General features: G+C 43.1%; 1 protein-coding gene across 7 annotated transcripts in view; it reads left to right on the forward strand.

Annotated features, from left to right (window-relative positions):
- Positions 1–19,254, forward strand: part of LOC120716181 (ral guanine nucleotide dissociation stimulator-like) — a 56,409-nt gene extending 37,155 nt beyond the window's left edge. For 4 of the 7 annotated variants that reach the window (XM_040003613.1, XM_040003616.1, XM_040003614.1 and 1 more), the window contains exons 2-18: positions 6,296–6,600; positions 6,865–6,939; positions 7,865–8,094; positions 8,345–8,469; positions 8,603–8,818; positions 8,906–9,009; positions 9,080–9,164; positions 12,102–12,179; positions 12,553–12,639; positions 12,755–12,787; positions 12,891–13,012; positions 13,551–13,646; positions 13,731–13,935; positions 14,826–14,900; positions 15,279–15,545; positions 15,665–15,779; positions 16,116–19,254. In XM_040003613.1, coding sequence (XP_039859547.1) covers positions 6,296–6,600; positions 6,865–6,939; positions 7,865–8,094; positions 8,345–8,469; positions 8,603–8,818; positions 8,906–9,009; positions 9,080–9,164; positions 12,102–12,179; positions 12,553–12,639; positions 12,755–12,787; positions 12,891–13,012; positions 13,551–13,646; positions 13,731–13,935; positions 14,826–14,900; positions 15,279–15,545; positions 15,665–15,779; positions 16,116–16,291 — 2,394 coding nt within the window. In that variant the 3' untranslated portion in view covers positions 16,292–19,254. The remainder of the gene's footprint in view (positions 1–6,295; positions 6,601–6,864; positions 6,940–7,864; positions 8,095–8,344; positions 8,470–8,602; positions 8,819–8,905; positions 9,010–9,079; positions 9,165–12,101; positions 12,180–12,552; positions 12,640–12,754; positions 12,788–12,890; positions 13,013–13,550; positions 13,647–13,730; positions 13,936–14,825; positions 14,901–15,278; positions 15,546–15,664; positions 15,780–16,115) is intronic. The other 3 variants (XM_040003615.1, XM_040003612.1, XM_040003611.1) reach the window with 3 other exon arrangements.
- Positions 19,255–20,988: the final 1,734 nt, after the last annotated feature.

Genomic DNA, 20,988 nt, shown 5'->3' on the forward strand with positions numbered 1-20,988 from the left:
GCCCCAAGGTTTACTTCAGCCCTTATGTTTATTTTAGCCTGTTCCTGTGCCAGTTAGCTGTATTTATAAAGCCTATACACTATCAGATAGAAAGAAGGAGGTTTGTTATTTGAGATAAACCTTTTTCTTTTTTTAAATTTTGGGATGTGATTGTCTTTTCGAACTAATGAAAAGGTCAGCCGGCTGCTGTGAAGAGGCTGGGAGTTGATGCTGATGCTCTCGACTCTTCTAACTTTTAATTTCAATAGAGAATCGTTCCTGTTTACGTCTGCTTGGGTCATTAGAAGTGTGGCCATTGTTTTTGGTAGTGCTAAGAGCTTTGTTAACAAAGGTTATGTTTATGATCAGGAGACATAAAAACTTGTTGGGAAGCAGGAAAATTATGATCCAAAGCTTGTTACCTCATGGTATGCCTTTCTCAGTTAGAATGTTATGGTTGTTTTATAAACTAATTAGCATTAGTGATGTTTGCTATGAAATTAGACTAGTTGCAGAGTCTAAAAACACAGAATCCCTTTAGAAAATGTTTAATACTGATCACACTTGAAATCCACAGATTTAATTAGACAAATAAACATTTATTGTATATTTTCAGAGCTATATGAAACCTTTAATTGAATCGTGTTTTAAATGTTGCTGAAATGTTTGGGCTATGTATAATGTTGAAAACATACACAGTGTGAGATGAGCAAACATAGCAGCTTTGAAATGTCTGTTTGAGTATTTATGCACATCTAGGGCTGTGCGATATGACCAAAATCTCATATCCCGATATAAGAATTCTATCGTCCGATAACGATATAAATCACAAAAATGTAACATTTTCTGTAAATTCTATGAATCTCGGGCAGCTCGTCTTGCGGGAAGTGTTTCCAGCTGCGCGTCATGTAGCTGGAGTGTTTTAACCGATGCATGAAACGATACATTTTTAGACATAAGTTGTAAAGGCCGCCGTTTTCTTTGTGAGTATTTATTACACGGCGTGCTGCGGGGAAAAGCCTGTTCTAATGTTTGAGTCTAAGGTTTATTTTTTAGCACCTGGCGGCTCTTTTTTTAATTCTCATCCGTAAATAATCTGCTCTTTCACGTGATTCAGTTTATTTTGAAAAGTCTCAACAGGATCTTGAGCTTTATTGTGAAAGGTTTATGTGGAACATAAACAAGCGGACACGCGATGCTGTTACCGTCATTGTTGCTAACCACAACGCATAAAAACAGGCGCTTGTCCATCCTAGTGTGGTTATATAAATAATAATAGAAAGAGAGAACTTTAAGAAATTAATATAACCACTACAGTGACCGATGAAAAAATATTGCCGTAAACAGTTTATTTTGCGACACCACGAAACAAACGATAGCATAAAATGAAACGATAGACGTTTTTATATCGTCATCTGATATTTATCATTATATCGAACAGCTCTATGCACATCCCTAATTAACATGAACACACACAGCTGAGTGCATACATTTGTGTGTGTGTTTTACGTTATTAAATGATAAACAGCTACACGATCCTTCATGATCAGTCATACTTACCTAGCTGCCATGGCAGGTGCAGGAAGGAGCTAGTCACCTCGTCCTGCTGAAGATAGAATTTAGCACCAATTGTCGCCTCCTTGTTTTTCCTTCACCCTTTGATAGATGACTGTGCATGTAAGCATATCTGGTCCACATGTAGTTAAGGCAGTGCAAGAGTCTGTGCTGCATTTTTAATAGAAAATACGTGAACTTTCCTGAATTGACTGTGTAATCAATAAAAACTTTTCTCATTTGGTTTACTTTTTTAAAAATTAGAATCCTGGTGATTTTCCTTTTTGGATGGAGTCATGCAGGAGTAACCCTTAAAGTCACTCAAGGTGTTTGTGCCTAATCCTGATGCAGTCAGAAGCTCTTCTCCATCTATATTTACAGATTAAATAAAGTTTTACTCGAAGAAAATCTTGAAACTCTGCAGCCTTCTTGGTAATAGCTGTGAGAGAGCCTTTACTTTCAGCTTGGGTCATTTTGTCAGTGGTAATAAGTTTATAATCTGAGTTTATGTTTTGGATCAGGGTAGAAGATAACCTCAAAATCTGTCATGGAAACAAAAACAAACACCAGAGTTTTTTGGAAGCAGGAAGACAGGGACTCAAAATGGTTGAAAACATCCATCACGAATGCTGGTTTGACCTCCTTATTTAAAAGTACAAGTTTAAAAACTACCCAGCAACTAAAAACTGTTAAAAGTCTTTGACCAAAGTGCCTCCTTGGGTATTCTTGGCCAGCAGGAATCCTTAAAAACGACCCTTAGCAGCTGGACAAGCCTCTTTTGTTTCAGCCCTCTGTAAATCTACTAGGATTTTGCTTTGGTACATTCGTGCGGTAAGATTACCATTTAATGTGAGGGCTGAGCCGACTCCTGTACTGGAACACCGGGCAACAGTCAGGCCAAAGGAAGCCAAGGAAAAAAACCCACTGTGTTTAATATAAACCAGTTTGTTTGAGCATTAAAACAAGTCTAAAACAAGGATTATGTGGCTTAATTTTCCTTTTCCTTCCTTCTGGAAACGTATCCTCCCTGCCTCGTGACTCTGTCCTGACACTTTTACTCGCCTCACATTCCTCCAGCCCACTTTGCATTCATGGTCATTCACAGCCAGGACGGTGTAGGTGAATGTAGAGTGTGGAGGAGGCTGTTTCTAGATGCCAGACATTTCCTGTGGACCCTTCTGTAGTTGTTTCATTTATATTGTTGTCAGTGTAACTGATTCAGAGCAGTGTTCGAGGAATATTATTCAGCTCAGATGCTCCAGATTATATTTACAATTATATCAGTTCTTTCTTAAAATGATAGCAGCATCATCATCACTGTCTGTTACTTGTAGACAGCCACTTCACTTTGAATATGTTTTAATCACTGCAAAGATTTTCTTGTAAAACAAAGAATGACCTAGCAAAAAACGTTTGGGAGCCACTGGGTTAGGGTATGTTCATGCTTTGGAAAATGTGATTGAGAGCATACATTTTGGACTTTTAACTGTATTCTCATAAGCTTTACAGCTTTTTTTTACAGAGAGAGAAATATATGGTACATGTTCTGTGCATTAGCCACCTTGTCCTGCTTTGTGATCAAAGTGGGCTAAACAATGAAAGAAAGCCGTGTTAAAGGGAGGATGATCTTTAAAAGAGAGGAGCTAAAATGGCTTATTTCAGACAGGAAGGTCCAGCATGAGATGATCAAGGATTATTATGAATGTCGACTCAGAGAAATAAGCAGAATAGGTTCTGTTTAAACTATAAAATCTGCATGCCATATTAATAAGCATCAAGTTATTTCCCAGAATTGACTATGCCTGAACATCTTGACACATCAGCATAAAAGCAATAATTTGTATAATTCACTTTGAACATCTTGTAGTTTTCAGTGGAAACACTAAGAGACTAAATTTGCATCGCTATGTTCAGGAGAGCTGCCGGTAAATTAAAAATAACCAAAACCCCTTCCTCTGCTGTAATGACTGTGACGCAGTTTGTTTAGTTTTGTTTTTAACCACAGTGGGTAAATTGGATTCTATAAATAAAAGTAATCAGTGCTTCTGGTTCAGTGTGATTTCTATAATTAACATCTAACTGTGACCCTGCTTTGTCTGGCGTGTCATTAATTGTTTATAGCAGGGATTTTAAAACGCGGTGTGGTGTTGATTTTATTGATGAAACACGGAGTCAGGCTGAAGGAATGCGAGGAAAAGATAAATGTAAGTGAAACGAAAAGGGCTGCTTCTGGATTTATGAGATTTTATGAGAAACCCCCCCACTGAATGTCTTATCAGTGCTTTTGAGCTGTTACATCAGTAAACGATGCAGATTAAGTCAAACTGCAACTGAACCTGATTTGAAATAAACTTTTTTCTCATTTTATTTACAAGGAGAGTGATCGAGCCCAAATGTTCAAACTGTAAAACTGTTTTCAGTTTAAGAGGAAAACTGAAAACGCTGTCACCTGCTTCTTGGCTCTCGTAGGAAAACACCCCAGTTTTCAGACAGAAGACTAAATCTCTTATGGCAAAAGCAGAGTCACCTCTAGATTTAAGCCTCAGTTTTAAAACATGCTGAGCTCCGAGATGGTTCACAAGGTGTTCAACATATCAGCTGTGCAGCTGAGACCCAGACGAGTCACTGAGACGAGCATTTCTGTCCGTTTTCACTGGAGAAACCTTCAAATGAACTTTAAGATTTCATTTTCACCGACATTTTGAGTCTAGATTCAGCTTCTAGTCATGTTGAAATAGACAGTGGTGTTTCACACTTGGTAGTTTCCTCTGTTGAAGCCATTTGGAGATGGCATTGAACTCCCCTTTTTGGAGCATCAGTCTCTCACTTATTTTTCTACTAGCACGGACTGTTTGGTTTGCACGGCAACACTTACGGGAACATGAATAGGAGCATTATTCTGGGAATCGATTCGCCCGATAGAGCGAGGAGCTGCCCTTGAGCGCTGCATTTTTCGGGCCGGAGGTGATGGCGGCGCGGCCTCTGCGGTTTGGCTGATAAGAGCCGCTCCTGCTGTTGAGCCTCTCAGCTGCAGCTGTGCCTCGGCCATTATATCCAGCAGGATTTACAGCAGTCCAGGGGTTTGTCTCCTCTCTTTATCTGTCACATACACCCTCCCTCAGCTGTCAGGGTCTCTTCAGGGTTACTGAAGGTCACCTTCTGTGTACAGGACTCTTGTTTATTGGGCAGAGGTTAGATATCCCAGTTAGAGCCAGTTTGATTTGAGTCTTTTTTCTGCATTTGTGAAAACATTGTTGGTTATCAAGTGTGTGAAATGGCATCGCCTTCTGTCCATAATCTGTTTGTTAGTAGGCTGGTTCGGAGACATAACACTAAATGATCGAGCTGCAGCTCGCGGTTATGCTCATTGTTTTTTGGCCATTAACTGTTACTGTTTCACTCCACTCACGTAAAATAGTGAAAAATATCACAGTTTCTCCCAATTTAGTCTTTGTATTATTACTCAGAGAATCTTAGCTGTTTGTTGACATTTAATTACAGCTCCAAACGGTGCTGAGCGTCTCTCAGCCCCGAGCTGAGATGCTGGAAATGGACTTGAATGACTAATTCTCTGAGGATCCACGATAAGTGGCCGTGACAGATGACTGTGGCACTGCATGCCATTCCTCCATAGTGATTCACACCGCCGTAGCGCTTCCTGTTAGGTTTTAATATGTTCATCTTTCTTGGCCCCTCAAACAGCTAATGTTTATTTTACAGTGGTGTTTCCCCACTCACAGACAGTCCAGGTATATTCGGTTGTTCAATTTAGCATTTTAGAAAAATTATCCAACCGTGATCAAGTTTCTAGAAAACTAGAAAAAAGTGCTTCTTGCTCTTATTTTGAAACTGAACTCATCGAATTATGTTCTCATCTTTATTGCTTTAGAGCTGATCTTTGCTTACATGTTTAAGTCATCCTCCAAAGGTCCATTTAGGTCAATTAAATTCAAGAGGCAGACATCCTTATTGCTGATATCTCTAAAACTGGGCAAGCTAGAGGGGAAACAGCACTGCAGGCCAGCTGAAGAACTATCCCAGTGCATGTTGCATTGTAGGCAGTTAAGCCAGAGTTTGGTGTTTTCAAGGAAATTAGTGTTAAAGATCTAATTTTACTCATAAGCCGTCAGAGGTAACACTTTTGTTTCTGTTGTGTAACCGTGAGCGGTGCTGATGAGGCATCAGGTGAAGTGGAATTCGTATCGTTACTTTATGATGATCCCCGTCAGCATCACAGTTCATGGTTTGTTTCATCTTCGTTTTTCATGTTGAGGAGAAAACAACAACAAACTGCCGTGGGTGGTGACCTGCAGCGGCCCACAGAGCCCTCATTCAGGCAACAAGCAGCTTGTGTTAATTCCCCGTTTGGGTAAATGCAGGCTGCAGCCTGTATTGTCGACCCAGTTATCCAGCAAGCTCTGTTTGGTAACAAGCTATTGTTTGTTTGTGCACGCACATGATTCACGAAGTATGACTCAGAGAGAGGGACCGAGCAGAAAGGAGAGGGCCAGGTCACACAGATGGTCATAATTAAAGGGTTTAGTCCCAGAATTAGATGCCGGACATTTTTAACTCCACGTTCTGCACGGTAAAGATGGCTGCTCCTCTCAGCCTTCAGCTCCCTCTAATCTGGTCCCTTAAACACTTATTTGAAGCGCTTGTTCCAGCATGAAGAAACCGCCGTGAATCCTGGGACAAAATTTCACCCAAACAAAGTCGACAGTTGGAGTAAAATGTTTTGTTTTCCTTGTCTGCCTCTCAGAGCTCGACGCAGGAGATCGGCGAGGAGGCCGAGGAGGACGCCATCTTCACCATCACACTGAGGAAGGTGCAGCTTCACCAGTCGGCCAGCAAAGGGCAGCGATGGCTGGGCGTGGACACGGACTCCGCCCTGAGCCTCTACGAAACCTGCAAGGTGCGGACCATCAAGGCCGGCACTCTGGAGAGGCTGGTGGAGTACATGGTGTCGGCGTTCAAGGGCAAAGACTCCACCTACGTCACCATCTTCCTCTGTACCTACCGATCCTTCGCCACCACCAAGCAGGTGCTCGATCTCCTGCTCAACAGGTACGGTGACACCAGACGACACACCGGGTGGAAAAGCAGATTTGTGCTTTTTCCAGACTTTTCTGATTTAAATTCTTAAATTTTAAGAATTTTAAATTTTAAAAATCTTAAATTAAATTTAAATTCAACAAAAGAGAGAGAGAGAGCCATCAAACCTTGACATGAAAACTCAGACTGAAGCTTCTTTCTTTTTTGGCTGTTTTGTTCATTAGTTTGGTTCATAAAATTAAACTGTGGTGTTTTTTTTTTTCTTTCTGTTTTTAGGTATGCCAAGCTCCAAAATGTGCCTGCAGCCACAGCACACAGAGTCTCCCAGGACGACTGCACAGAGCTGAGAAAGTAAGCGTGCTGCGACCTTCAGTGTCGAGCTTCCAACATTAATCACAGAGTACATTCACAGCACCGAGCCTCAACCCCCCCTCCTCCCCGGCTTAAAGGGATCCTTTTCTTCCCCGTGGCTGGATACCTGTCAGACTGAGGGGGCTGTTTGGGTTCAGACAGAAAAATAAACAACTTATTCATTTTCTTATTCTCTTGTAAAAGAGCTTCAGTTAAATCCTTAAAGTCAAAACACTGTTTTCTGAGAAATGCTCCCACTGACTTCAGGTAGCTGTTGTTTTAAACTTCATGGAAACATTGTGCAGTTTTAATTTTTTTCTAAATAAATGAGATATCTTCAGATACTCAAATCCCCGCACTGGGAACATGATTTCATGATTAAAAACCACCTCCTCCATCTTGTAGCCATGTAGTGACCCTGAATGCATTTTATGATAATGCATTATGCATTATTTGCGTCATCCTTATATCCTGAATGAAGGCTGTATTACTCAAAGATGCCTGGAGGTCCCATTGTTTCAAATCTAAGCCAAAATAAAGCTGTATTAAACTAAGTGGAGGGTCATTCATGTTAATGACATCGAGCTTTAAGCAGTAGAGGCTCTTTTAGGGTTTCAAGATGGCTCATTAATTCAGAAAAACAGGGCTTTTTTTTTACTCTTGTGTAACAGAAACCATATTTGTTTAGATTTAGTTTGAATCACAAGAATGGAAATAACAAAGGATGGAAAAACAACCTGACCATAAGAGTCACCAGTTCAGATAAACACTAACATACTGTAGTAGATAATTCTCTCAAGCGCACCTTAAAATTGAAAATGTGAGAATGTCTTTCTATAAATTTTGTTTTTCTGCTTTCATATTGTTGCTTTGTGGGTTTCCTAAGGAGGCTCTTTTCTTATATTTTATTTCCTGTGTGTTTCAGCACTGTTTCGTCCATCCTGGGCGCGTGGCTGGACCAGTACTCTGAGGACTTCTGGAGCCCTCCCAACTACGAGTGTCTGCATCAGCTCCTCGCTTACCTTCACCTCCACTTCCCCGGCTCGGACCTGGAGCGCCGTGCCCGCAACCTGCTGGCCCACTTCCACCGAAGACAGCAGTGTGAGCCTGATCCTGATGGTATGAAGGCAGGACAAGAGAGGGACACCAGAGCAGGCAGGGACTCCTTTAACATACCAGAATGGTGGTCCCACAGTAATAAAAACCTGAAGTGTTAGAATAAAGCAGTTGAAGGCTGTGCACATTTCAGGTGGCTCTAGATGTTCAGTTTCAGTTCAAACGCTGAGATATTTGTTGCTGTAAAGAACAAAGAAAGTGTTGGCTCAGAAAAAGTGCAGGAGCTGCGTGAAGGTTGAGCTCGGGTGGAGTCAGCTGTGTGAAAAATATATTTTTTTATTCTCTTTAGGGGAACACATCGGCTGCCCTTTTGCTACGCAGGAAGAGAGCGGCTTTGAGGATGAGCTTCCTGCTTTCAGTTTCCTGTCGTTTGACCCCATCATGGTGGCAGAGCAGTTCACGCTCATGGACGCGGTGAGAATCTTTCCTGTCCCTTTCAGCACAGTTACCTGGTGGTGTTGATTCTTAAGATCGTATCTGCACCGCCTCTCTTTAAATTAGAAATAAGTATCGATTTTAACTCCCCTCTTTCTCTGCGTCCATTCAGGATCTGTTCAAGAAGGTGGTTCCCTACCACTGCCTGGGGGGGATTTGGTCTCAGCGGGATAAGAAAGGTAAGGAGCACCTGGCTCCCACCATCAGAGCCACCGTGGCCCAATTCAACTCTGTCACCAACTGTGTCATCACCACCTGCCTGAGCAACCCGGCACTGAAGCCCAACCAGAGAGCCCGTCTGCTGGAGAGGTGGATAGAAGTTGCCCGGGTGAGACTTCTGGTTTGCTGAGCTCATGTGCTCCTGGGACTGACGGCCGTTTTGGTTTGTTTCTGACTGAACGATTGCTGTTTTCAGGAGTGTCGAATACTAAAGAACTTCTCCTCGTTGCGAGCCATCCTCTCCGCCCTGCAGTGCAACGCAATCCACCGCCTAAAGAGGACCTGGGAGGAAGTGTCACGGTAGGTTTCGTGCCCGCCTGCAGGCTCTGCAGAGTGATTGTTGTGCGCTGACCTCTTTGTCCGCCTACAGGGAAAGTTTCCGAACCTTCCGCGAGCTGTCCGAGATCTTCTCTGACGACAACAATTACTCCCTGAGCCGAGAGCTGCTGGTGAAGGTGAGTCACAGCAACAGATGTAAACATAACGCTGAGGGGGTGCACAGTGAAAACGGAGGAGGTGTATTTAGCCGCTGAAGGAAAAACCATCTTCACAATAATACGCAGACAAATCCGTTTATGAGTTACATAACAGTAACACGTGGCAGCTGAGCAGGCGGCGGGAGGATGCACGGCTAGGTGACCCTTTACTGTCAGTATCCTTCCTCACAACAGCTGCAGCCAAGCTTCCTGCACATCAGAGCACCTTGTTCTGTTACTTTTGGACAACAGGATCCATATACGATGTCCAGGGTGGGCTCTGTGCAGCTGACAGGCTGCTGTCATCATTAGTGCGATATAGTGGGTTTAATGCAGAGACCTGTTGACACCGTCAGGGTGTTTTGCTCGTATTGACGCATTCAGTGGAAGGTCAGCAGGAGCTGATTCATTAATTCAAGATATTTGAGTGAGCAGGAAATGAGATGACAGATCAACAGGCTGCACATGCTTTCCGCTGCTCGTCTTTACTCTTTGACTTTACTACACAAGCTTTGCATGATTCACAGGTCAAAATAATCATTATTTTTCTTGCACTGGGGCTTTGCATTCATCCTCTGTCTGAAACAAGCTGTTTTAATTCCTCCGCCTTTTACACAAACTCGCTTTTGAGTGGCTGCTGCTTGTAAACAGAAGGTCTGAAGAGCAGTAGGGATGTTTGGCTTTTATCGCACAAGAAACTTAGACTGAAACAGGATTTAGTTGCACTTATGCTGCAGCGCTGTCCTTACAATCAACAAGTTTTTAAGTTGTCACATTCTGACATTTGCACGCTCATAAAGACTGCTCAATTTTTAGGAAAAAGCTCGTAATCATTGTAAATAATTGCAGAACTCTTGCCTAATGCACGATATTGAGATTTACTGGATTGAAAAACAACCATGTACTACGATGCAGGACAGTCGGTGTATGTGGGAGTTCGTGGTGATGAGGAATATGGTGTGATTTATTTATTTATATTTCAATAGGTGTTGATGAAAATACATCTCTAAGGCACAGGGGGATATAAAATATACCTGTCTCAACACATTCACTGATGTTTTGGTGGATTTTGATGACAGTGTTCTTATAATTGAACAAACTAGGTCCTCTTGACCCTTGTGTAAGGTGATCTTTCTTAGTGGTAAGTCTGCTGTGCTTAGTCAGAGTAAAGGTAGAGAGTGAATTATCACCTATTTTTAACCTGAGAAGTTTTCTGATGTAATGCTGAGTTAGTTAACCCGCGCGGCGTCCGCTGAGGGAATCCCTGCTGACGTCACAGGGAGGAACCCTTTGGCAGGTGTAGATAACGGCTCCAATATGTGAAAGCAGACCTCAGGGCGTCGCCTCTGTCTATCTGCTCGGGACAGGCCGCGTTGACTCGACTCGGTTGGCTCGAGTTGCACGAAGCTCCGGAGGCCTCCGGGCATTACATCACTCTGAGGAATGCGCAAGGAACGCCAAGGAGGTGGATTTCCTCCCAGTTTTTACTTTGAGGTCGTGCAGATGTTTTATTTTTGATTTCAGAACAGGTTTTAAAGATCTAATCTGCTGTAACACATAAACGAAGTATATGAAGTTTAAAAAGCTTTTGGAGAAAAACATCCTTGAAGGGAGGTTCCTGGTTAAAAATCGCCCGTCTCTGACCTCCAGGCCAGCTGGATGCATTAGACATGCTTTAAATCACCAAACGGCACATGTGTTTTCTGTGAACCGTAACGTCATCATATTTTGAGCCAATGAAAACAGTTGTGTGACACATTCTGTGGTTCGATTCGATTTGACCACAAAATATCGTGTTGGAAAGCCAAAGACAAAAATGTCTAAAACTTTATTAGCTGTATATAAACTACAGGTATCTTCAGTCATATAAAGATCATTATATGTTCTGCTACAGCTTCATGCCATGGTATCTGTATATTAACATTTTATCATGAATGTTGCTTGATATTTTTGAAGAAGAGATAAAGAAATTAATCAGTCAGAGGTATTTAATTACACAGGAATCAACAGGAAAATGCTTAATTTTCCCCTCGCAGATTTAAAAACACCCAGAAGGACGACAGGCTGTGTGAATTATGTGGATTAGAAGAAGTTGGGAATGAAATACACTTTCTTTTATAGCATCCTTATTATGATGAGTGAAGAGCATGTACATTTATTGAGAAAAATCCAGAAATGTTTGAGTGCTACTGACAGGAATGAAATAGTTATAGTGTTTCTAAAGCTTGGAGAATGTGTCAGGTTGGAGTTGAGTTGAGTTAGCTTGTAAGATGTGCGTCATTTCTCATTCCTGGATTGCACGTCCTCGACTCCTCTCCCTGGTCTCAGTTCCTCCCACGAGAGATACAAGCGGAGGAGGCGAGGACGAGGCATGAGGAAGAAGGAGTCGAGGCGGAATGAGACGTCCTCGCTTCAGAGCCTCATTTTAAAGCGATGTCACTGAAGACCACATTTGAAACACCTGCATCTTAAATGTTATAGCTCGACTACAGCTATGTTCAAAGTTGCCTAACATTATATTTTAGAAAAGACCAAAACTGAGCATTTTGATCTGGGTCAGTCAGAATGATTATTTTTCTTTCAGTTTATATGTTTTATTGTTTAGTGTGTTATCTGTCATTTTGTGGTTTTGGGAAACGCACAACAAAAATTAATCTAACTGTATTACAGGAGAAATGTGTGTATTCAGAAGTCGTTTAAAGGAACACAATATGGGATAAACTGTGTCTGATGTTGAATTATGTAGCACAGGGATGTTTGTTGTGGGGATGTGACGTTTGTGAGTGAGCAAAACTCACTTATTGCGCCTTGGTGGAAGGAGGGTTGGGTATTTTTAGTGTTTGGCCTGTATTTTGCACATTTGTAAATTTTTTTTTAGCATCAAGAAAAACTTATCATGTGTTGTTTATTCTGCAGGAGGGCACCTCCAAGTTTGCAACTTTAGAAATCAACCCTAAACGCGCTCAGAGGAGACACCAGCAGCAGAGAGACCTGGTGAGACCACATGCTATCTGCTTGATGCTTTTCCACCAAAGCACTGCTTCAGGCGCTGAGTCAGCCTCCATTTACTTATTTTTCTTACGCTAACAGGCACATCTGCAGCAACCAGTACTCTATATCAAATCCACTTAAGGAGTACAATCACATTTTGAATGGGGGATTGCCAACTGCTCTTCAAATTTAGCTTTCTGGAAGTTTTCTTACAAATTTCAACAAGCAGTGATTAGCCTAAACTCCTGCAGATTGCAGGACTACTTACTGATGAAAATCAAATTTTTCCTGCAGCGCTGGTTTAAATAACGTTGCTCTAGAGAAATGGTTACTTGCACTCTAAATGCATGTTCATCTCCACGTGTTCCGTAAACAGGGAGTGATGCAGGGGACGATCCCTTACCTGGGGACTTTCTTGACGGACCTGGTGATGATGGACACTGCCATGAAGGATTACACTGAGGTCAGACGTCAGATGGGAGTCGTTACTGTGATGATTTTTGGATTTTAAACCCTCTTCCTGGGTTTGTATTTTTTATTTTCTATCACTGCTAATAATTTCTTTTCTTCTTTTTCAGGGTGGTCTGATTAACTTCGAGAAGAGAAGAAAGGTGAATTATTTCTTTTTGTTTGTTTGAAATCATCATCAAAAATAATCTGCCGGTCCAAATCCCAAAGTCAAACCCTTTTTTCGGCTCTGCCCTCTTGTTGCAGGAGTTTGAGGTGATCGCTCAGATCAAACTGCTCCAGCTGGCCTCCAACAACTACAATTTCACTCAGGACAGCCACTTCAGGGAGTGGTTCGCCGGCGTGGACAAATACAGCGAGGCAGAGAGGTCAGTCATCACAGGCTCCTCCCTCTGTCTCTGACCCCGGAGGAAAGCAGGAAATCTGGCTGTTGTTTTGATGGTGGTTGGATATCTGCAGTCATCCTTTAATTCTGACAGTGAAAAGGGAAATTTAACAAAACTGGGTGCTGTGCTTGGCAGGAACACATGAAATGTTCACATGTTCCAAGATTTTTAGGAGTTTATGAAATGATTCACAGCACTGGCTGCCAGCATGAAGCGTGGGTTATTCAGTTTGTCCTCAGTTTTGCCGTCAGGATTAAAATATCTGTGCGTTTTGATGAAAATGGTGAAAATATCATTTCAGAGGAGGCGGTGAGGGGTTTAAAATAATACAAAACCATTAAAAATGACAGAATTATTCATGGAAGTAGTGGTGAAACCCACCAAATTTACACATCTGCAGGTGTAATGACCCAGCTCAGTGTTATCGGTGCTAACCGTGTCATCCTATCTCATCCTTGAGTTTATGTCTTTGAATTCCCATTTTCTCTCCTGCCGTCCTGACTCCCTCCTGTTCCCGCAGCTACAATCTGTCCTGTGAGATCGAGCCTCTGTCAGAGTCGGCGAGCAACACGCTCCGAGGCAAGAAGAACGGAGGAATCATGAAGCGCTGGAGCGAGTAAGTCGCAGCGTTAATACCATTGTTTTAAACTTGACCACCAGTCTTATTTTCATAACCCTCCTGTTACGGTGTCATCTGCAGCCGACAGTTGACGGAGGCCGGTTGCAGCAGTGCCTCAGGCTCTCACTCCAAGTCCTTCGACCACTCGCACTACAGGCCGTACCAAGGAGGAGGGGGGGACAGCGGCGACGCTCTCAGCGTCACCTCTGTCAGCTCGAGCGGATCAGACCTGGAGGATGTGAACGCCAGCTTCCTGTCAGACTCACCGGAGGGACACGAGAGAAAGGTAGAAAAAGCTGCACATAGTATTTCCTGCCACAATGTAAAACACGTGACAGCCACTTTTAAGCAGCTGTTTGTGAGGAGGGAAAAAAAACAACAGTGGATCTGCTGGAAACGTTTCCTCATGTTTGAAGTCTTTGCTTTGAGGATAAAACTCGAAAGAATCACTCAAATGGAGGACAGGGAAGCAGGCTGAATACAAAAAGGGCGAGCCTTTATTGGACAATGTTAACTGCTACAAACTACAAGAAAACTTCAGCGGGGAAAACAAAACCGAAATTCAAAACAGGGCAGAAGGAGCGTCAGATAATGAAGGGCAAACACACACAAAACAAAAGGAAATAAAGACAAGGAAACACATTAGACAATGGAAAAATGTAAACACAAGAAAGAAAATCTGTAAAATCAAAAAAGGGACCAAAACACACCGAAACTGAACAGAAAACCAGGCCTGGGTGGGACCTGTAGTCATTTGTACTGAAATCATGTGACATTGTGACTACACCAAGGTTTAGCCTTCAAAATCAAGATGATATGAACTCTAGGAATTATAAACATGTAGTTTAACGCTGGGTTTGACTTCACTGCTGAAATTCTACAAACATGAGTAAGAGTAGCCCACGCTGCCCCCTGGTGATCACTCACAGTTACAACAAACAGACGTGAGTTCCACAGTGTTATACTTAAGCTCCCAGCGCACAGCCACACTGGGAGCTTAAGTCCTTAAGTCACAGGGATTATTCACAGAGCACATTTGTTCCCACCTAAAGTTCAGTTTATTTGAGCGTGATCTCTGTGTCCTGTGTGGAGAAAAATAATGGCTGTCATCGTGTCAGAGTGGTCTGGGGCCGCGCGATGACTGGTTCTGTTTTGTTTTCCTTTGTCCTCCTCCAGACGTCGACTCCTTCGGTGAAACTAACTGTCTCAGCACTGGGAAGAGAAGCTCCAGCTGCAGATACAACGTCAACGGTAACGGCTGCTATGTTTTTCTGTTCATTTCACGCTGAAAACCTGAAATGGCTTGGATGACTGTCTGCAAACCAGACAGAGTGGGGTGGGGTGGGGTACTCGATTTAGAAAGCTGCAAACCTGCTCAGTAATAATTGTCCAATAATAATTCCCCTTATTATTAAGAAGAAAATTAGCTACAGATACCAGAATCGCTTACTGTAGCTGTAAACATGTTCATGTAAAGTTGGAAACTTTAACATGAAGCGTTGATGGGGACTGACTTGCTTTTGGAGCCTCAAGTGGTCTTTAGAGGAACTGCATGAGGTTTTTATTTCTTCAGTATTGGCTTCGTTTTTCAGCCTCTCCCACCAACCTCTCCCTCTGATAACCTTTCAGTTCTGGGAATGTACGTCTCTGTCGTCTCTGGACACGTCCGGGATGGGCTCGAGCTCTGGTTCAGCCTCCGGCTCCAGCAGCGCCTCCTCCTCCTCCGTCTCCTCCTCCACCCCGTTGTCGGCCTCGCGCTCACACAAACGCTCGGTGTCGGCTGTGTCGAACTACTCGACTCTGTCGCTGCCGTTGTACAACCAGCAGGTGGACGACTGCTGCATCATCAGGGTCAGCCTGGACGTGGAGAACGGGAACATGTATAAGAGCATCCTGGTGAGGGCAGAAAAACAGCTTTCAGGCTTTTTAAGAGGCAGTGAAGTCAGAGTTTTCTCTGTGTGTAAAGTGATGGTTAATAGTTAGGAACAGATGTTGATGTTCTGTCTGCGATTCAGGTGACGAGTCAGGACAAGACTCCGGCGGTGATCAGGAAGGCCATGATCAAACACAATCTGGAGCGAGAGAAGACCGAGGACTACGAACTCATGCAGAAAATCTCTGAGGACAAAGGTGATCATTTCTTTGTTTCATGTATTCATTATTGGTTTTTAACAGTGAATTTAATATTACGCTGCTTTTATGATACAAGTTCCTGATGCACAGTGAAAACTTCCTTAAAAATCTGAGCGAGTAATTAATAGTACACATGTAACTGTATGTGTTTTGTCTTAATTGTTGTTAATTTAAAATGAATTTAATGGCCGATGCGTTGACTTGCATATATTTACAGTTTCTCATGTGGTGAAAGATAAAGAATTGATTTTCTTTCATGTCCCCCGAGAATAACACTGCTTGAACTCGTTAATCACCACTTGTTGCTTCTCTCTTTCTGACCTCGTCCTGCAGAGCTCCGGATCCCGGACAACGCCAACGTCTTCTACGCCATGAACTCCACTGCCAACTATGACTTTGTGCTGAAAAAGCGCGGCTTGGCACGGTCCATGCGGGCCAAGAACGTGGCCAGTTCGACGCTGCCTCGCATGAAACAGAAGGGACTGAAAATCGCCAAAGGGATTTTCTGAGGAGACTTCCTCTCTCCTCCTCCTCCTCCTCCTCCACTCACCCTCTTCCTCCTCCTCGATCACCTTCTCTGGCCTCCACTCGTCAGCTTCTGCTCAGGTGCTTGAGTTTTTGTTCAGACAAAAACTGGACACGCAAGAGGAGGAACGACCAAGCGCACCTTGGGAAGCAGAGGAGCACCTTAACACTTAACTGTCGCGTCGTCGGGACCCTGAGAGGACGTTAAAAGGCTGAAGGACACGTTTGTGGGGGGAACAAACGAGGCGTGTTGGCTGCTTCAGCCGGCTCATGGAAAAGCATCAGATCTCCCGGTCCTTTTACGTTTCGTTTACAGCTGTTTACATCTTAACATCGGTTGGTCAGATCAGTCGTTTCTGCACCTTCGACAAAAACACTTTTTTTTCCTGCTTTTTTTTAAACCATGTTGCAGAACCTCGTCCCTGTGTGATCACTCTGCGGTCTTCATGCTCGCACCCTCCTGCGTGGAGCAAACACTAACGGACAGAAAGGTGTCTGAATGTGATTCTACTTTTTCAGGGAGCTTTTGTTTCAAGCGCACCGCCGCCACCGCTTTTGCCCCGGTGGTCCCTGATGTCGACAGTGCCTGCAGGACTGCAGCACTTGAAGGTTTCGCTCTCTGCCGCCTCAGCATTTTAACACCAGCGACGCTGACGCGAGCGTGGAGAGATCTGGACTCTATAAACTCCTGAACGCTGCCATGTTACACATACACAAAAATAAAAGGTCACGTGGCCTGAAACAGAGACGTGGTGTCAAAACCAGTGGGCGCAGCCATGAATCACATGCCACTGTTTTCTTTTTATTATTATTATTATTATTATTATTAATTAATGAATCGTAACCACTACATGGAGAAGGATGCCACAGAGTGGGACAGAAACATGAGCTGAGAACAAGACACAAAAAAAACTGAGTGTATATATCGATTAACACCATCTGTGCAGTATATTCTTTTCAAACGGACCACGAGATTTTGTTAACAGACTCGACGCTTTGTTCTTTTCTCTTTGTACATTTGTTTGCATCTCTCTCTTTGATATGGTGCTGCTACTTATCTTTCTGAAGACGTCATAATGAGCTGCACCTCACGTTTTTGTTTTTTCTCTTCCTCCTGACCGCCAGCCGCCATGTAGGAACACAGAAACGTCTGAGGGACACGAGGCATTACAGAAATAATAAGTAAAAAGGGCCGCTCTGCCCGGAAGAATCGATACTCTCTGTTTTAGCTGTGCTTCCAACATGGCGGCTTGGCTTTCATAACCATCAGTTTCCAAATGTGCCATGACGGGCCAGGTGAGCGCTGCGGTATCATCTGTGGTTTTTACGTGTCTGTGATGGCAGCAGAGTCATTCCTCTCTGGGCTCTAACTAACAGCACCTGTGGGGGGGGGAGGGAAAGTAGCTTTGGATGATTTTTAGGTTCTCTGTTCCTGTTAGCGTACAGAAGAGCTCCTGAATGTTTCGTGCGTAGGCGCCCAGGCGAAGGACGGTGACGCTGCCAGACTGAACACAGGGGAACAAACTCTTCTCTTTATGCTCTCTGTTTCTTTAAAGGTAAAAATCCAACCTTAAACACACTCAGCGCTGGTTTTTTAACAAGCAATTTTTGGTGACTTGCTTCAAATATTTGTGGTTGGTATTTCCTTCATTTCCGCAGGTGCTAAATGACAAAACTGAGTTGTTTCTTACAGCAGAAACACATCTGATCACAGCTAAACCGATGCCAGACTAATGTGGCTTAACCAAGAACATTTGCCAGATCTAATACAAAGCGGTGCAGAGGTGATAAACATAAACTGTATACTAAAGATGGACATACCCACTGTAACGAGCCATCAGTAGCAGGGGGTGAATCGGCTGAGCGACTAAGAGACACCGTCATAGGCTAGGGAATGACAACCACCTCTAATGGGGACCATGGTTTCCAAAGACTTACACAATATTATATTCACTAATACTTGAATCTAACAATTGAGACCATAAACTTAAGAGGAAACTGTTTCCTGAGGTCATAGGTCATGTGAGTAGTGTGGTCATTTTCTGTAATAGAAGTCTATTTGCAGCTGCAGGCGTCGCCCACTGCTGGCCATTAGATACAATAAATGACACCAGAGTATGTCTGTCTTCTTTCACACTGGTGAAAAGAAAACATCAAAATCTGTTGCAAAGCATTCTGGGAAGTGGAGGAAATGGGAAATTAAAAAAAAAAAAAAAGATAAGTCATCGGAAACACACTAAAATCTGAGGTTGGACTTTTTCCTGATGTGTTATTAATATCGCCACAACAACAAATCATCTGGCCTGTGCTGCGACCATGTTTTGCCTTTTTTGTTTGTTTTTTCATCTGCATGAAGGTCACGTACAAACGATCAAATGAATGAAACGCCTGTTTAAAAAAAAAAGAAAAGAGTGATAGCAATATGGTGATGATGAGCTGGAGGCACGGCGTCCGGCTGTCGTGGGTGTTGTTTGTTACCGCTGTGGCGTGAAATCCTTCGCTGTTGAACACTGTGACCTTCGACCCTTTCACTCTGCCCTCTCTGCCTGTTGATCGGCGCGTCCTGTCGAGCACTGTGAACCCAAACGTCTCATTCCCTTCTAATGATGTCGTAGTGAACATCCGCCCTTTGCTCATCGCTCAGGCGAGCAGCAAAGGCGGCAGGCTTGACCCTACATGTGCCAAAAAAAACAAAACAAAACATGTAAAGACAGAAAAAGGTTGAACAGACGGGTCCTCTGCCTTTTCACAGTTTGTTTGTTTACTGTTGTTTTCTAGAAGAAAAAAAGGGGAGAACACTATGGGGGGAAAAAAAAAAATGTGTTGACCCATTTCCCTGTGGAGACTGTTGTCCGAGAAACTTGAAGCAGACGTGTTTGTCAGGCGCTGACGTAAAAACTGCACTTTCATGAAAATGTTTTTCATGTTTTAAAATCTTTGTTTGGCATGTCTGAATCTTTTATTCCAACCAAACATCACAGGCTGGATTACACGACGTGTCACACCAGACTTTGAGATCTTATGACCAATTTCTAGTAATGAAAACAGCTACAAAACTGGCATTTCTATGCGGGTGAAATTGGGTCAGCCCCAAGTGGCCAATAAAGGAACTGCAGTTTTGCCACTTTTGGAATAAGTTTAACTTTTTCTTTCATCTAAGCAGTTTGTAACTTGCAGAGGACCCGCTTACACTTTATTAGTGAGCTGACCTGACCTCAAGTTTGAAGTCTTACCCTCTTTAGCCTCAACTTCCTAGAGGAAAATAGTACACACAGCTTCTTCTAAAACCAAAACTAGCAACATATATTTGAATATTTCACTCGTAGACTGCGTCTGATGGCATTTTCATGTGTTCCGTGGCCTCAACTCAGCATAGTCACAGCAGCATCTGTTCTTTTTTACCTCATGCTGTTGGGGATTTTTATCCATTCTTTTCTGGTTATCTATCAGGGTTGCTGGAGCCTATCGCAGCTAACATAGAGGGGGAGACGGGGTACACCCTGGGCTGGTTGCCAGTTTGTCGGCTAACAGATGGATAATCATTGACGCTCACAGTTGCACCTGCAGCCAATTTAGAGACACCAATTAACTGAACATGCAAACAGTGGGAGGAAGCCAGAGTACCCGTAGAGAGCCCACGAAGGCACAGGGTCTGGCCGGTCAGTGGATTCAAACCCAGGACCTTGTTGCTGTGAGGCAATGGTGCTAACCAACATATTGTTGTGATATCATCCAAGCCAATCAGTGCAGCATGCAGCCTTTTCCCTTCCTCTTTACACAACAGGACCTTGAAAATTTCACGCTATTTCTGTGAAAAATAGTTTTATTGTCTCCTACATGTCAATAATTGATTACATAAATATAAATGAGAGAACAAATCTGACAAAAACAATCATTTTTATAAACAATAAGGCTGTGTTATAATCATTATTTGTCTTACTGTCAACATCTATCACTGAAAAGATCAAAACGTCCAAGCGTTAGTCTGCTTCTGAACCATTTCCCCCTTCACATAAATCCACATTCGGCTGACAATAAGCAAAACAGAACATCCCCAGCCTTAGAGTTTCACTTTTCCAAACGTGACCTGAATGCAGCATCAGTTCCTTCTCTGTACTGTTTGGTTGGAACGAAACTTTCACACTTTGAGTCCTGTTTTTTCTGGATGTTTGGAGTAATCGGAAAGCAGGTTTTCTGCAGCAGCTCCATCTCTTTGTGTAAGCGTGCGGACCTTTGGGACAAACTTCCTGACCCTGCGAGCGTTTCTGTGCTGGTGAGGTTGACGTGATGGACCAGTCTGTGTTTCGTTGTAGCCCGTGCTGACAGTGACATACCTTTTTGTGATTTGACCTGATTCTGTGCGAGTTTGAACAAAAAAAAGAAAAAAGGCTGCGTTTACAAGGAGAAAAAATACAACAAACTGGAAACCAGCTGGTGTGTGTGTGTGTGTGTGTGTGTGTGTGTGTGTGTGTGTGTGTGTGTGTGTGTGTGTGTGTGTGTGTGTGTGTGTGTGTGTGTGTATTTTAATTTTTTTATTTTGTTCCCTGAACTGTGCTCGGGTGCCATTTCCCATTTTAACAAAAAGATTTCAGAACTTTTTCTAACTGCTTCTTTGTTTTACTTTCCCCAAGAACACAAAACCTGTGTAGAAAACAGAAACTGTCCTTGATTGTCTTTGTTT

The sequence above is a fragment of the Simochromis diagramma genome, unplaced genomic scaffold (assembly GCF_900408965.1).
Source record: "Simochromis diagramma unplaced genomic scaffold, fSimDia1.1 OVJJ01000583.1, whole genome shotgun sequence".
Lineage (NCBI taxonomy): Eukaryota > Metazoa > Chordata > Actinopteri > Cichliformes > Cichlidae > Simochromis > Simochromis diagramma.